The sequence below is a fragment of the Lycium barbarum genome, chromosome 9 (genome assembly GCF_019175385.1).
Source record: "Lycium barbarum isolate Lr01 chromosome 9, ASM1917538v2, whole genome shotgun sequence".
Lineage (NCBI taxonomy): Eukaryota > Viridiplantae > Streptophyta > Magnoliopsida > Solanales > Solanaceae > Lycium > Lycium barbarum.
The window spans coordinates 119,205,655-119,222,675 of NC_083345.1; the positions used below are offsets into that span (position 1 = coordinate 119,205,655).

Here is a 17,021-nt window from a genome sequence, read left to right on the forward strand (position 1 = left end):
AATATATTGAAGGCTTTTGTGATCCGTATAGATGTCCACGTGCACACCATATAAGTAGTGTCTCCATATTTTCAATCATGAATGACCGCAGCTAGCTCCAGATCATGAGTGGGATAATTCTGTTCATGTTTTCGCAACTGTCTCGAAGAATATGCAATAACTTTCCCATTCTGCATCAATACACATCCTAATCCCACACCGGAGGCGTCACAATATACTACATAGCCATCTGATCCTTCTGGAAGTGTTAGCACTGGCGCTGAGGTCAACCTGTTTTTCAACTCTTGGAAGTTACGCTCACAGGCATCACTCCACTGGAATTTAGCCGACTTCTGGGTTAACTTTGTCAATGGGGCTGAAATAGATGAGAAACCCTCTACGAATCTTCGATAATTACCTGCCAAACCCAGAAAACTACGAACTTCTGTAGGCGTCGTAGGTCTTGGCCAAGTCTTCACAGCTTCTATTTTCTGAGTGTCGACTCGGATACCATCATCTGAAATAACATGACCTAGAAATGCCACTGAGTTTAGCCAAAACTCGCACTTCAAAAACTTTGCATACAATTCCCGATCTCGAAGAACGCCAAGAACAATTCTTAGATGATCTGCATGTTCTGATTCTGTGCGAGAATATACCAGGATATCGTCGATAAACACTATCACAAAAAGGTCCAAGAACGGCCTGAACACATTATTCATTAAATTCATGAACACTGTCGGGGCATTCGTCAACCCGAACGACATTACTCGAAACTCGTAGTGACCATATCTTGTCCTGAAGGCAGTCTTGGGAATATCTGCTTCCCTAATTCTTACCTGATGATAACCCGATCTCAGATCTATCTTGGAGAACCATTTAGCACCTTGCCATTGATCGAACAAGTCGTCAATTCTAGGAAGGGGATATTTGTTCTTCACCGTCACTTTGTTCAGCTGTCTGCAATCAATACACATTCGTAACGAACCGTCTTTCTTCCTTACGAACAAGACTGGTGCTCCCCATGGAGAGGAACTGGGCCTGATGAACCCCTTCTCAAGCAAATCTTTTAGGTGTGCTTTTAGCTCTTTCAGTTCTGCTGGAGCCATTCGATAAGGAGGAATAGAGATAGGCTCAGTTTTTGGTAATACATCAATGGCGAAATCAATCTCCCTTTCTGGAGGAAAACCTGGTAACTCGTCGGGAAACACATCTGGGAATTCATTCACTACCGGGATAGACTGGAAAGTTGGCACTTCTGCTTCTGTGTCATGAACCCGAACTAGATGACAAATATAACCTTTTGCTATCATCTTTCTCGCCTTAAGGTAAGAAATAAACCTACCCTTTGGGGAAACTGTATTACCCTTCCACTCAAGTATGGGTTCTCCCAGAAATTGGAATCGAACTACCTTTGTCCGGCAACAAACATTAGCATAGCACGATGCCAACCAGTCCATACCCATAATTACGTCAAAATCTATCATCTCAAGTTCAATAAAATCCGCTGTCGTCTGGCGATCACATATAATGACTACACAGTTCTTATATACTTGCCTCTCTATTACAGGATCACCAACCGGAGTGAATACCTCGAAAGGTTTAATCGGCTCAGGTCTCACCCCAACACAATCAGCGATATACGGAGTAATATATGAGAAAGTAGAACCCGGATCAATCAGAGCATATACGTCACGGGAAAGTATAGTCAAGGTACCTGTGACAATATCTGGGGAAGACTCAAGATCCTGTCGCCCAGCTAAGGCATATACACGGGGCTGAACGGCACTTGAAGTAGATGCTCCCCCTCTGCCTCTGCCTGCCGTAGTCTGAGGAGTCTGTGCTGTCGGGCATACTGAAGAAGACCCCGCTACTGAACCTGTGGGCTGAGTCCCCGCTCTATCTCTCGCTGAAGGGCAATCTCTCATCATATGACCAACCTGTCCGCAAGCATAACAAGCATCCGAACCCTGACGACACTGTCCGGAATGTAATTTGCCACACTGGCTACACCGCGGTACTGAAGGTCTCATCTGGCTAAAGTCTCCCCTAGACTGCGAATCTGAGGCCCTCGAACTCTGCCCCTGGCCTGACTGAGTAGAACGATCAAATCTCCTATCAGAGAATTTGGGAGGTGCACTGGTCGCTGACTGACCTGAGTGCCTGGAATGCGTCTGTCTCGGTCCCCCTCGGTACTCACTGCTCTCCCCCATAGATCTATCCCTCTTACCTTGTCTTCTGTCACCCTCACGATCACTTCTCTGTTGTCGTTGTCGTTCCTCGAGGTTCTGAGCATGGGCCTGTATCCGGGAAATATCCATCCCGTCTTGCAAAGAGGCTGTCAGGCAATCTTTGAACAAGCTGAACGATCACTTGGGCCCGCATTCTGTCGTTGTGCCTGAGCGGCAACCAACTGTGTCAATAAATGTATGGCCTCGGACACTTGTTGACCTGAAGCACCCGGTGGAGGAATCGGAGCTGAGGCTCCTCTCTGCTCTTCTACATTGGGCGCGGCCTCACTTTGCGACTCACTTTCCTCTACCTCCGCCGGAGGCTCCCTTTCTGCCCGCTTCTTCGTCATAGCTTTGCCTTTCTGGGCAGCTGTAGCTTTTCCTTTCGGCGGCATTTTTCTAAAACCATAATGCACTTTTAGGAATGATATAATCCTAGACATGGCTCTATCGCACGATCTCATAAGAAGAAGAATTGTCATTTTCCTAAATGCCCCGTAGCCTTTTGTTTATTAGCGTGGCGCGCAACACACCATAAACATGACTCTACTAGACACGGCTTGTAGACACTTCCTAGGGCGAACTGCTCTGATACCACTTCTGTCACGACCCAGCTAGGGGCCGCGACGGGTACCCGGAGCTAGTTACCGAGCACCGCTCACTCTACTACTTGTCTCGCTCATTTAATACTCTTTTATCAATTTTACATACCAATTATAGGAAAATCATAGTTAATCAAGACATAATTACTTTATATACATTTGCCTCTTAGCCATCAAAATAATATACATGCATTTGAAAACATCTTGTGAGACCATCTAACCCACACTGCGTATCTACGAGCCTCTATTAACATAATGAATACATAGACGGAACAAGACTCCGTCATGCCCAAAATATGCATATATGAATGTACATCAAAAGAATAGCCATAAGCACCTCCGAACAATGGAGTGCTATCTATCAGCTGACAGCTATTGAGGACCTGGGCCAAGCTCTCCTCCCTGTCTACCTGTGGGCATGAACACAGCGTCCGAAGAAAGGACGTCAGTACTAATATTGTACCGAGTATGAGAGGCACACATAATGAAAGGAAACATCAATAATATGAGGATAACATCAACATGAGACATCTGGATCTGACTGATAATCATAAATGAAGTAATGCATGCTATCTTTACTCATACTCATTATCATGACATGTATGCATCATATGCAAGCTGCCCGTCCATGTTGGAACGGTGTGATAATCAATAATATTAGCCCGCGTCCAGGCCTCCCGCGTCCGGGGTACCATCTCATGCCGCCCACTAGTGGTGTCTGCCCACGCCCGTAGGTCGTGGTGTATCCGTATCGCCGCCCGCCGAAGCGGTGTCTGCCCGGCCAACTAGGCCCGGTGTGAATGCAATCATGACATGCTTATGAAAATACTCATAGTAATATGCTTATCATAAAATACTTATCTTATCATAATGCGTATATAAGACTCATGATCAACTTTACTCTATCGGGGTGACGTAAGGTCGTGATCCCCCGATTACATTATGGAACCATCATGGATATTCTGCCTCACCTTGAAAGGACTAGTACATAAGGTGAGTGTAGGCAAGGAATAACATCATCATCATTCTAGTGTTATCATATCGTATAACTTAACTCATATAGACATTCATAGGTATAAGCTTTTAACTTCTTAGAATGTAAGAACTCATGAAAGGAGTAGGGATTCAAGCTAAAAGATTCATGCCATTAGAAAGAAGGACTAGCCTCACATACCTTGGTCGTTTAGCTAAGATATTGCTCACTCATTCTCCGTCGATATCATGTCGTTACCTTCATAAGAGAATTCGTATCAACATTAGTAGCTAGCTATAAGAACGCGTCGCTAATTCTAGGAGAAGTCGGACAACACTTCCTTCGCTCATACCACTTTTCTCACGTTCTATATCAAATCCCAATATTCATAATATTATTCGTAATATCATAATCGACAATCGTCATTTACGTGCGTTTAGCAAAATCCACCATTTTCCTCCAATTTTCCCTTATTTCTACTTCTAGCTCATCCTTGCGTTTTCATGCATTTAATGCTTGTTTCGTGATATAACCATCATTTATAACGTATTTGTACTCACAACACTTCAATATTCATAGTTCAATTCCACTATCATTCATTTATGTCACTATTCACTCAATAGCGACCCATTTCTATGTTCTTCTACATTTCAAGTGTCTAAGCTTTCCAATACTTCAAACAACATGGAATAATCATGAAACTTTCCTTGGATGATGGTTGAACAATCCTTAAGTTGAAATACTTCAATTAGCCAAAATCCTAGTTCCACCCTTTGTGGGATTTCTTGACTTAGATGATCCTTTGTTGTGTTCTTACACTTGATTTCATGAATTTGGTGTTAAAAACCTTAGGTTTCCTTGGATTTTCTTGATATTCTTAGAGTTGAAGTGTTGAAGAACACTCTAGAGCCTTCTTGAAGTGTTTGGATGAAAAATGACGTGAAATGGGCTTAAGTTCCCTTTTAATAATTCAAAACCTGGTCTTTAATGAAAATTTGTCGGGATGAACAGTGGTCGTAAATTGCAGTTTACGGTCCGTCCTCCATGGTCGTTTTTAATCATCCCAGGAACAGAAAGTTTGGCTGAGGATTATGGCAATTTACGACTGAGGTTTACGGTCCGTAAACCAGTTTACGGGCCGTCCTCCAAGTCGTTTTTAACCATTTTCACAATTTACAGAAAGTTGAGATTTTTGACAAGCTGGAGGACGATTGCACTATACGGTCCGTAAATCACTTTACGGGCCGTATAGTGCCATATACGACCACTGGGCTGAAAAATTTTCCGCGACTTTCTTATTTCAAAAAATTCTTAATTAGCCATTCCCGACTTAATAAAACATCATTCACTCAAACTCTTCATCATTCCAGTCATCATACAAGTACGGAGAAATTTCCGAGGTGTAACATGTATATATAATAATAATAATAATAATAATAATAATAATAATAATAATAATAGTAAAAGTGAGAAGACCCTAAGTGTAAAGTTGGATTACCAAAATGTCCCTCAAAAGATTGAAAGACATTTTTACCCCTCATTTAAGTACTACTTTTTTAAAAAAATTATAGTATAGTAAATTCGCTTCAAATAAATGATAAATGAATTAATTAAACGGAAAGTCATTGGCATGAAATTCATGTATCTGCCAAATACTTGCTGCAAATTCATTAATAGTGCAGTTTCACTTTATTGTAATTATTTCCATTTCTGAGTAATTATTGGCGTATTGCAAAGGTCATGTATCTGCCCAATAATTACTGCTCAATTTTGGCCCTTCACATCTTAAATTAAAATAGTCAAGCTTCTTGAATTACAAACAGAGTGAAATAAGTATTTATAAAAAATCAAAAATATTTTCTTAACTAGTTTTTGAGTTATTTTGCCATTTCATTTGGCAAAATACTCAAATATATATTATACAGAGTTTTACGTATAATAATAAGAATTTATTATGTTCAAATAAGTGTTTAATTTAGGTACGTATTTCAAATTGTCAAATTAAAGTCATTTATGATTTATATTCTATAATTAGGCTGTATTTTGCAAGATAGATATTTTACTCTGTTAAAGTTAAGAAGCTTAATTATTTAATTGAATTATTAATTTATTTCAATTGTATTTTGAGGTGAGTTCAGTTGCGCAAAACACGATTTTTATTTAGACGAAATTAGCTATTTATGCAAGAAAGTGTCTATGTTTTAAAAGAGATAGCTAGACTCTGTATCCTTGTAAACTCATTAAGACCAGCTTTAAAAGCTATATCCAGCCCAAAACAAACATCCGAAAATACCCGGCCCGCTTAGAGCCTGTTTAGATTGGGTTATAAGTTGTTGAAAACAGCTTATAAGCTATTTTCATCTTAAAGACATTTTGTGTTTAAAATAAATTTAAAAAATAATTAGACCCGTTTGACTTAGCTTATCTAAAGCAGCTTATAAGCTGAAAACAACTTATAAGCCGAAAAAAAATAAGTTGGGCTAAGCCCATCCAAACAGGCTCTTAGTCCTTTATCCTCCAAAAAACCAATTCAGCTTTCATTTTCCTCAACCAGCAGCCAAACGTACCCTAAATCCCTTCAACAGGTAATCTTCTCGTCATTTTTATAACTTTTAGTTTCCTGCCCACTATAATTTTGTGTTAGTTATAAGTAGATTAGATTATAATTATTTTTTTTAGTAATTTTCCTCTTTGTTTTAGTATTCTTTCATTTTTCAGTTCTGTGTTTTTTTTTTTCCATTTCATATAGATTAGTTTAAATTCAATCTTGTTTAATTTAGATAATTAGATTTTCTTTTCCTTTTAGCTAAAAATATTAAGGTTGCTGTTTAATATGCTCTTTCGTTATGTTCCTTAGTCTATCTTGAATGCTCATGTTTGCAGTAGCTAAAGTTGGAAAGAAGTTATCTCGTTTGGTTGGAAACAACTTATCCCGGGATAACTAATTCCGGGATAAGTTATCCCGGAATTAGTTATTCCATCCTCAAGGTGGGATAAAAAAACACTCTAATCTATCCCGAGTTTTTTTCCAACTAAACGTGGGATAAGGCGGTACTAATTTTATCCTAGGACTATTTTTCTCTATCCATCGTACCAAACGAGCCCTAAGAGGTTAAAACTTAATCAGCCGCCTTCTTTAATCTAAAAAAGGGCTAAGTATTATCACTACCCAGTTCTGAGTGTAGATTAAAACATTGAGTAGTTGTTCATGATTAAGTTTTATTGGTTTAGATGTTTAACTTCCTTTCAATGCAAATGTAAAACATGATTTAGCTCCTTTTCTGTTTACATTTTCAGTTTGTTAGCTCTACAAATGCCTGCGTGATTAAACTCCAACTTTATACTCATTATTAAAATCCTTTTCTTGGTTTTTGTTTGTTATAGTTCACTACTTCCCATGTAGTATAGAATACATTGTTGGTCTTCTGTTGCTTTCCTTCTTTATATGGTTCTGTGCATATGTGTTTCGTATGTATGAATGCATGTATTTGTGCACCTTGTTGAGCTTATTTCCATCTTCAAATTTATAGTATCATGAATCGTTTACAACTTTTCTTATGTGTTCTTTATATGTTTAAATGAATTTAATCTAAACGGATGAACTTATTCAAAGATTTGGGCTGCTAGATCTTGTGAGGATTCAGTTTCTAGTTTTTAGAACAAGGGTGTTTACCTCCCTGTTAAGTGGGAAGTTTTTGTGCTTTCTCGATAATGCTTTCTTTATTCTGAGAATCACCTTGGATCTGTCCTAAGTTCTAAAATGGATTATGTTTTTCCCTCAGTAATGACTAAGTTTAACTCGCTAAGTTTCGAGAGATCTTATGTAGAAGTTTGTGTCTAATTTAAATTAACCTGATTAGGTCCAAACAGTGGTTTTTTGTTTCAGTCCTCTTTTGCTTCCCGGTTTAAAGAAGCAAAATGATGGTTATTATGATCTCTTAAGGTATAATCTATGTTTGAGGTGTTGTTTTCTTCGAGGTGTTTGTTTGGCTGATAGTTTAAGTCAGAATCCGAGTCCATGTTTATGGTATAGCTTGAAGTTCATGGTCCCAATCTCTGTTTGTTGTGCCTCTGCTAAGTTAAAAAAAAAAATAAAAAAATAAAAAAATTTAGTGTTCCTTTAAGCTTTTTGTGCAAAGAAACCCGTTTGGTGGATCCATAAGATTTTCTCTGGTTTCCTTGTTCGAAGTTCTGTTATTCTCTGTGGTTGCTAATTGATTGGCTTAAGACATATTTTGTTTCTTTCTTTTAAAATGATTTAAGCTCCAGTGATGTACCATCTAAATTTCAAGTTTCATTGTTGATAGCTAAATGGACTTTTGACTTTAGTACACAAAATCCGTGTTTTCTGAGTCTATCTCCATGTTAAGATTAGTACTATTACTAGCTCCTTTTGGTTTATATGCTAATCAAGGTGAAGTAAGGGATCAGAGACAATAGTTAAGTTAGAAATGAATAGGGTGGTTTGGGGCAAGAGCGATAGAGAAGATGCAAGGCCAGCATATTTGTTTATTAGAAAACTTCATTAACTTCTTAGAAACTTCATTATGCTACTTGAGTTAGTTAGGTAAAGATGAAAAGACAGGACACTAGTAGTAGTATATTTTGTTGTGTAACAGTAATAGAAGTAATACATGTTGTAACAATATTAGTAATAGTAGTAGATGTATGCAACCTCAGGAGTACTGCAGTCTAGAAAGGTTCTAGTATAGATATGGTGCAAAGTTCTTAAGAGTTATTTCTCATCTGTTTTCTTTTGAAACAACTAAAGTGTTGGTGTGTTTACAGGTTTATAGCAAGCTAGCAAGAATCCAGTCTAGAAAGGTTCTATTAGATATAGTGTAAAGTTCTTAAGAGTTATTTCTAATGCCTCTTAATTCAAATCCGTTTCTATGAACTTTGTACAACTGGTCTCAACTCCAAAATAGAAGACGAATGCTGCTGTAAAACTAATAAAAGTAAGAAGAATTTGTAAATATTGGGGGGATTAATGAAACTTGAAAAGAAAATTAAATTTCTCACAGGACTTCCCAGTAGATGTCTACTCTAATTGCATTCAATCAGCAAACACCTGGAATACTACTGTTTCATAATCCAATGGCAAAAAGAAAACCTCACAAGGCCACAACTCAAATCAAAGCTCATAAAACTGAGTAAATAATCCCAAATTTCAGCATTGAATTCATAAGAGGAATCATGAAGGTCCTTCAGGTCTACAATCAGTTGTTTACATCTCCTTCCTAAATCTCCTTCATCAAGATCGATTATATAACAATGATGTAAGTCAAGCGATTCAAGGTGTGGACAGCCATCAAGAACGGCATGCAGACCTTCATTTGACAAGTCCTTAAAACTCGTTTGATCAATCTTCCTTTGTTTCTTCTGTCTTCTCCATATCTTCCTTGGTTTCTTCTTCATTAACTTCACCTGAATCTGACTATGTACAATGACCATTTTAAGAGTGGGAGATTATTAGAGTTGGAAGCTCAGTATAACACATGATCATAAACTCCCTTTAAAGATTTAACCTATCTAACTTTAACCGGACAACCTTTGTTGAAAACGTTCCCCTGCTAATACAAATAATCTGTTGTATTTCTAACAGATTTCTATCACAAATTGTCCCAACATTAAAGAACAAACGTTTCGACCAAGGTTATTTATATTATAAGAGATTAATGCTGTTGTAGAAGCAGTGTTATTAAAGGCGAGCGCCTTCTCGCCTTTGGCGAGAGGCGAGGCAAGGCGTGGCTGCTGCGCCTTTCATGGCCATGGCGAGCAGACCTTCAAAAGGCGCGCCAATGGCGAGAAAGGCGCTAATGGCGCATGGCGAGGCGAGCTGGAAAGGCGAGGCGACCAGAATTTAAGAAAAAAACAATTAAAAGAAGTGGAGGACTTAAATAAAGTGGAGGACTCTTTTCATGTCCCCTTTTCCCGTTTTGTTGTCTGCCACTAATTTGTTTTCTTTATTTAATAAATAAAAGCTCCACTAAGTTCTTAGTGGAAAGTTTCAGGTATGTCTCTTTCTCTTTCTTGTTTTTCTTCGGTTCTTCTTCTTTCTTCTTCTTTCTTCCTCCTGTATTTTCGACTTCTGCTTCTTCGTCTGTTCTTCTTCTTTCTTCTTCTTTTTTTTCCGGCGACAATTGGCCTATTTCCGGCCACCTCTGGTTTTTTTTTTCCTTCTTCTATTCTCTTCTTCTTTTTCTGTTTTTTCTCCTCTGTTTTTTTTCCTTCTTCTATTCTCTTCTTCTTTTTCTGTTTTTTCTCCTCTGTTTTTTTTCCTTCTTCTATTCTCTTCTTCTTTTTCTGTTTTTTCTCCTCTGTTTTTTTACCCTCAGTTTTTTTCACCTCTGTTAATTGCTCTGTTTTTTTCTCCTCTGTTTTTTCCTCTGTTTTTTTTTCTCTGTTTGGACCAGTGAGACAGTGGTTGTTTTGCTCCTATTTTTTCTGTTCAATAATTGTTTAAATTTTGTTATACAATTATAAACAATAGGTTCAAATTCAATGGAATCGTCGGACGCTAGCAAAAAAGACATAGGTTGGAATTATGGTGCCAAAGGCCCAACAAAAGATTCAGTCACATGTATCTTTTGTCGAGAAACTTTCAATGGCGGAATTACTCGACACAAACAACATTTGATTGGTGGTTACAGAAATGTAAAAAAATGTGGAACTTGTCCTCCTGAAATTAGGGAAGAAGTAAAAAAGTATGTTGAAAGTAAACAGTTGTTAAAAACTCAAATGTTGCACCAACCATCCTTGGCTAATCTCTCTGATGAAGATGATGAAATGAGGCCTCCTCCTTCAAAAACACAAAAAATGTCATCCAATGCATCAGCCACGGCACGGACTGCCAATGTGAAAGGTCCCATGAATCTTTATTACCCGCAAACATCAAAGGGGAAGGGAATCAGTAGCACGACAGCGTCTGATGCATCCAAGAAGTTGCTAAGAGATCGCGCTGTAAGTGCTTTTGTAGTATGGGTATATGATGCAGGGCTCCCTTTTAATTGTGTAAATCACAAAAGTTTTGATAAATACATTGAGGCCATAGGACAATATGGCCCAGGAATGAAACCTCCTACCTATCACGAAATTAGAGTTACTCATCTAAAAAAAGAGGTGGAGAAGATAGATGAGATTATTGAGGAACATAAATTGATATGGACAGAGTTTGGGTGTTCAATTATGATGGACAAGTGGACAACACGAAATGGAAAAATGATCATCAATATTTTGGTCAATTCTCCATTAGGTGGTGTGTTTCTTGGGTCAGTCGATGCTAGTGATGAATCTACAAATTCCACCAAGATGTTCAACTTGTTTGAGAAGACTATTAAGCAAGTTGGACCGGAAAATGTTATACAAGTTGTTACCGATAATGCTAGCGAGAATGTTAAAGCCAGTGACATGATAATGGGTGTGTACCCGCACATTTACTGGACTCCATGTGCTGCCCATTGTATCAATTTGATGTTTGGTGACATCTTCAAAATAAACCCGTATGCTTCAGGTGAAAAAAAATAGCTCTTAACTTTCTTTATAGCTTATACTATATTACTATATGCTTATTACTTATTACTTATTACTTATTACTTAGCTTACTTAGCTACTAAAATAATCCTTTTACAGTTTTTCAGAAGGCCATTAAGATACATTCTTACATAGCAATGAGACCATTGTTGTTGAACATGATGAGAAGATATACAAACCAAAGAAATTTGGTGAAACCGGCTAAGACAAGATTTGCAACGGCCTTCTTAACTTTGCAATCTTTTTACATGCAAAAGAAAAACTTGAGAACTATGATCTTCTCAACCGAATGGACAGAAAGTAGATTTGCAAAGGAACTTTTGGGAAAAGAAGTTGTCAGACATCTTACTTCTACATCTTTTTGGAATGATGTTGTTAGGGCACTTAAAGTTGGTTCACCTTTGATAGTAGCGCTTCGCTTGGTGGATGGAGAAAAAAAACCATCAATGGGCTATATTTATGAAGCAATGGATAGAGCCAAAGAAGCTATTGAAAAGGGTTTTCATGGTGATCGGAAGCAATATGAGAAAGTTTTCGAAATCATTGATCGGCGGTGGACGGACCAACTTCATAGACCTTTGCATCCAGCAGGCCATGTTTTGAACCCGGGAATGTTTGACACTAATTATCAAAATAAGACTTTATCAACAGAAGTGTGGAAAGGTTACCTTGAATGTGTTGATAAGATGGTCCCTAATGCAACACAAGATGCTCTCATCAAAGAGCTTCATATGTATAAACATGCATTGGGGACTTTTGGTATGCCTCAGGCTATAAGAAACAGAGACAAAACATCCCCTTGTAAGTGGGTTGATTTAGTTATTTTTATAGCTTTACTTAAGTTATTTGACTTATTTATAATTATTAAACCTTTAATTTTTTTTATAGCTGAATGGTGGTCGGTATTTGGTAATCATACTCCAAACTTGCAACAGCTTGCCATAAGAGTATTAAGTTTAACTTGTAGTGCATCCGGATGCGAGAGAAATTGGAGCGTGCTTGAACATGTGAGAAGAAGATTTATTATATTCTAATTTCTATATACATTATTATTAGTATTTACTAATTAGTTTCTACAACTTATGCGCAGATTCATACCAAAAAGAGGAATAGGCTTGAACTATCGCGTCTCAACAATCTAGTGTACATTAAGTACAATAGAACATTGAGGCGTCGTTATGATGTTGGCGATACCGTTGATCCAATTCTGTTGGATAATATTGACGAAGCAAATGAATGGTTAATTGGATGCCCCCAAAATGAAGAAGAGGAACTAGTATATGAGGGATGTGATCTTGATTGGGGTACTGTTTCTAGGGCGTCTGGAGTTGAGGAGAATATCTATAGTCTTAGGGGCGGTTCTTCAAGTTCAAGGTCACATAACAAGGGCAAAAGAGTAGCTACTATTGCTACAAGCTCACTTCGCTCTCGGTGCTTAATTGATGAAAACTCCGAGTCCGAGACCGAGACCGAGACCGAGACCGAGCCCGAGCTCGAGGAGGAAGAAGATGAGGAGCAATATAATGTTGAGAATCTTGGATATCAAGAATTTGGAAATCTTGAAGATCTTGAATTTGAATAGACTTTTAGTATTGCACTATTGCTTTAATTTTAGTATTGCTTGTCTTGTCACTTATGAATTATTGAGTCATTTGACTCGTTCAAGTTCTAGACTTTTAGTATCTACTATCTACTTTTAATTTTTGAATTGAAATATTTGCTAATATGTTATTGCTAGTGAGATTTTGATTATTTACATATGCAATTAAATATTTTAATTTTTTGGTATTTATTGGCGCCGCACTTCAAAAAGGCGAGCGCCTCGCCGCGCGCCGCGCCTTAAGGCGAGGCAGGCCCTTGTCGCCTTTAGTCGCCGCGCGCCGTCCAAAACACTGTGTAGAAGACATTTGGCTAAATTTTATTTCATCTATAGTTATCTGGCATAAATAGAACTTTACCAGTCACTGTTTATCTAAGTTTTCAGTTCCTTTATGTTTCGATATTATCTAGGTTGCTTTCTTTTTAATTTGGTTAATGGACTAGGCCTCTGAAGATGTTAAGATATCATCAACTTATTTATTTACTAAGTTCCATTTTGCCGAAAAATAAGTAGATAAATAAACGAGCTCAATAGAAATATTAAGTACCATGTGTGAAAATTGTTATACGCACCCTTTCACAGAGCCAATACATCATACTCCCTCCGTCCCAAAAAGATTGACACCTTTCGCTTTTCGAGAGTCAAACGAGTTGTTCTTTGATTGTAATTTTTTCATACATCTTTTAAACATTTTAAATTATTAATTATGGTGACTTATAGTACTTTTTTATGTAATTTTCAAATATGTAAATTTTTTTTCGAAAAAATAAAAGATTCTATGTTAAATCACATGATCAAAGTTAAAAAGTTTGAGTCTCGAAAAGCGAGAATGCCAATCTTTTTGGGACAGAGGGAGTAATAAAAGACCCTAAAATGACCAATCATGTGTAATAATCATATGAACTACTCCCTCTGTCCCAAAAAGATTGACACTTCTCGCTTTCCGAGAGTTAAACTTTTTAATTTTTGACCGTGTGATTTAACATAGAATCTTTTATTTTTTATTGAAAACTATGTAAAAAGTACTATAAGTCACCATAATTAATAATTTAAAATATTTAAAAGTCATATGAAAAAACTACTGGTCAAAGAATAACTCGTTTGACTCTGAAAAAGCGAAAAGTGCCAATCTTTTTGGGACGGAGGGAGTACTCAATTTTACCTATCTTATTACAATATACCAGGAATTATGCACAAAACATTTTAATCAAAATCAATGAGAATTCTCAATCATTGGTAAAAACATATAATGGCTGTTGAAGATTCATTCTTTAATCATTTTACTTACCTCTGGTTGGTTGTGTCCTCTGGTTGATTGGGTCAAAGGCATAAACTTGAAAGTTGTTTCCTGAAAAATACTCTTGCTTTTTTTGGATCCCCTTAGCGAATTCCACAAGGGAAGGAGTGCATCCCTGTAACTCAATTCGCTGCAGTGTCGTACTATCTAGAAATTCTTGAGGAATCTCTTGTAAGGAACAACAGTTTCTGATAATTACGGTTTCTAGAAGTGGGAAAGAATCATCGGTGGACTTCCAGTATTTAAGATTCCTGTTCTCTAGGAGCAAGAATTTCAATTTAGGAAATCCCTCTTCTGATACTTCCCAGACATTTTCCCCTACATGCTCCCAACCAAAGGAGCAATTAACCTTCAGTTTGAGCACCTCGAGTTTGGGCAACTTGCTAATGATTGACATGGCCTTCCACGGTTGATAAGCTCCTTGAAGTGTCAGCTTCTTGAGATTCAGTGGGAAAGAACCCGGACATGGAACTGGAAGCTTATGATGCCAATATATTACGATTTTTAGTGCCTCTAGCTCCTGTAAATCTATAATATTATCTAGGGATTTGGGACAGAAGTCATCAATTGTGCCATAAATTCCCAATTTTTCCACTTTTTTAATCCCTTTAAACACTTGTTTTGTGCAACAATCAGGACGCAACCCACAAACACTTTGCTCGGCTCTTCCTTTGTCAGTGCTACACTTGTACTCCATTTTGTAAAGCTTATTTCAAGATCTTCAATTGGGACATTCAAGACCATTTGAAGGATTCCGTTCAAGAGTTATCATTGGCGCCATGGCTAAATCCAAAGCAGATGAGAAGATTCTCAGCTACAACGATGTCGTTCTCAGGCGATCAGATTTGGACATTCTCAATGATCCTAATTATCTCAATGACCGCATCATTGAGTTCTATTTTAGCTATCTCAGCTCACTCTTTCCATCTGACGACATATTACTGGATTAAAGAGTGTCCTGATCCTACAAGCCTGAAGGATTTTATAGAACCAGTTCATCTTTCTCGAAGGAAGTTGATTCTCTTACCTATCAACGATAATTCTGACGTGTGCATGGCTGAAGGTGGGAGTCATTGGAGCTTACTGGCTTTTGATAGAAACTCCAATGTATTTGTACATCATGACAGCTGCTCCGGGTGCATGAATGAGTATCATTCCAAACAGGTATACAAGGTTACTCTTCCTTATACAACATCCAACGCCACTTATAGAGAGTGTCCGGACACGCCAAAGCAAGTCAAGGGTTATGATTGTGGCGTGTATGTCTTAGCTATTGCGCGAGTCATCTGTCAGTGGTGTGCAAGCAGTGGAACCCAAGATGCAAATGCTTTATGGTTCTCCCATTTGGAACAGCTCAGTCCAAGTGCTGTTTCTGAGATGCGTAATGGGATTCTGGGGTTAATAAAAGGTCTGATGGCTGCACCCAAGAGTGTGGCATAGTGGATGAAAATCAGGGAACGAGCTTACAATTCCAGCAGAGACCAAAAAAACTAGTTGAGGTTTAAATTTCCAGCAAAGACAAGCGTGACGCTTGATGGTCAGTTGTCTCTCACTATCTTTTTGGATTTCCAGGAAAGATTTGTTATTTCAAAAGAAAGCTAATGGGGGAAACTAGGAATATAGTATCTCAATTTTGATAAAATGATATTAATATTCATTGTCGAAAAGACACTGTCGTAATCCATAATAGGTGAGGTATCTTTTACCTTTTGTGAGTGTGCATAATGAACGAACTATTATTTAGTGTTCCTTTAAGCTTTCTGTGCAAAGAAACCCGTTTGGTGGATCCATAAGATTTTCTCTGTTTTCCTTGTTCGAAGTTCTGTTATTCTCTGTGGTTGCTAATTGATTGGCTTAAGACATATTTTGTTTCTTTCTTTTAAAATGATTTAAGCTTCAGTGATGTACCATCTAAATTTCAAGTTTCATTGTTGATAGCCAATTATGCCCTTCCCATTATACTATGGTCCAAATTTACCCCTAATCTAACGGACTGCCACGTGTCCTAAACCTAGGCGTTTTGGCCATCCCCCCCCCCCCCCCCCCCCCCAAAAAAAATTTTTTTTTTACCCCACCCAAATAAACCCAACCCGACCCGTTCTCCTTCATGAAGCACCTGAATTTGGTTACTAGTTTGTCTCGAGGTGGCCAGTGTTAAGAGTCTATTTAAAGCAAAGCTGAAGGCTTTGGTGTGAATATGCGAATTTTCTAACTGGTGTCTCTTGACATCATTTCGACAGAGAATCAAGTTGATTACAACGAAGGACTAACTGAAGCAAATCATGGAAAATAATCCTAGTTGATGTTAGAAGTTGCACAAGAGGCAGACACCCTTTCTAAGTTACGAATCCAAGTTTGCCATCATAGTAATTTTTTTTTTCCTTCCAAAAAACGTTGGAATCAAGTGGTGTCTTTTAGCAAATTATTTGGATTCCACCAAAATGAAATGGCAGAATTCACCGGGTTTAAGCCCAATCACCCTTTTCTTCAAAGCATTTTTTTTTTTTTTTTTTAATAATTTGAGGTTCAAATACCTTTTTTTTTCTGTAAAATAAATGAATTTGTGAAACTTGAAGTCCAATTACTTTTTTAGCATAAGTTTTCAAGATAAAGGGCCAAAGGTTCAAACACTTACTGTTAAATAACTTGAAGATTTTATATCTTTTGAGTTAAAAACAAATGAGTTAATTAGCGGATTAAGAAGTTGAGTTATAATTATAATTCAAAGTCTTAATAAATCGTACACAGTTTGAAGAGATTTATTCCTTCATAATTAGCAAATTATAGACTTAATTCATTAATTGAA

At 37.6% G+C, this 17,021-nt stretch overlaps 1 protein-coding gene and 1 pseudogene across 2 annotated transcripts; both read left to right on the forward strand.

Annotated features, from left to right (window-relative positions):
• Nucleotides 1–6,187: 6,187 nt before the first annotated feature.
• Nucleotides 6,188–16,077, forward strand: LOC132609648 (NEDD8-specific protease 1-like; annotated as a pseudogene).
• On the forward strand, nt 6,409–14,855 carry LOC132609646 (uncharacterized). 2 transcript variants are annotated; one of them, XM_060323720.1, is made up of 4 exons: nt 6,412–11,298; nt 11,418–12,119; nt 12,207–12,325; nt 12,409–14,855. In XM_060323720.1, the coding sequence occupies exons 1-4, from the start codon at nt 10,290–10,292 to the stop codon at nt 12,898–12,900; spliced, it is 2,322 nt and encodes a 773-aa protein (XP_060179703.1). In that variant the 5' UTR covers nt 6,412–10,289; the 3' UTR covers nt 12,901–14,855. The 2 variants fall into 2 exon arrangements, with proteins under 2 accessions (XP_060179702.1, XP_060179703.1); XM_060323719.1 differs by having other exon boundaries at nt 6,409–11,298; nt 11,418–12,325.
• Nucleotides 16,078–17,021: the final 944 nt, after the last annotated feature.

Bases quoted from the DNA above. Each gene is read 5' to 3' on its own strand.
- LOC132609646 (XM_060323719.1), top strand. From the start codon at position 10,290: ATGGAATCGTCGGACGCTAGCAAAAAAGACATAGGTTGGAATTATGGT. The intron at 11,299-11,417 runs GTGAAAAAAAAT...ATCCTTTTACAG, and splicing joins AATAAACCCGTATGCTTCAG to TTTTTCAGAAGGCCATTAAG. The intron at 12,326-12,408 runs GTGAGAAGAAGA...ACTTATGCGCAG, and splicing joins ATTGGAGCGTGCTTGAACAT to ATTCATACCAAAAAGAGGAA.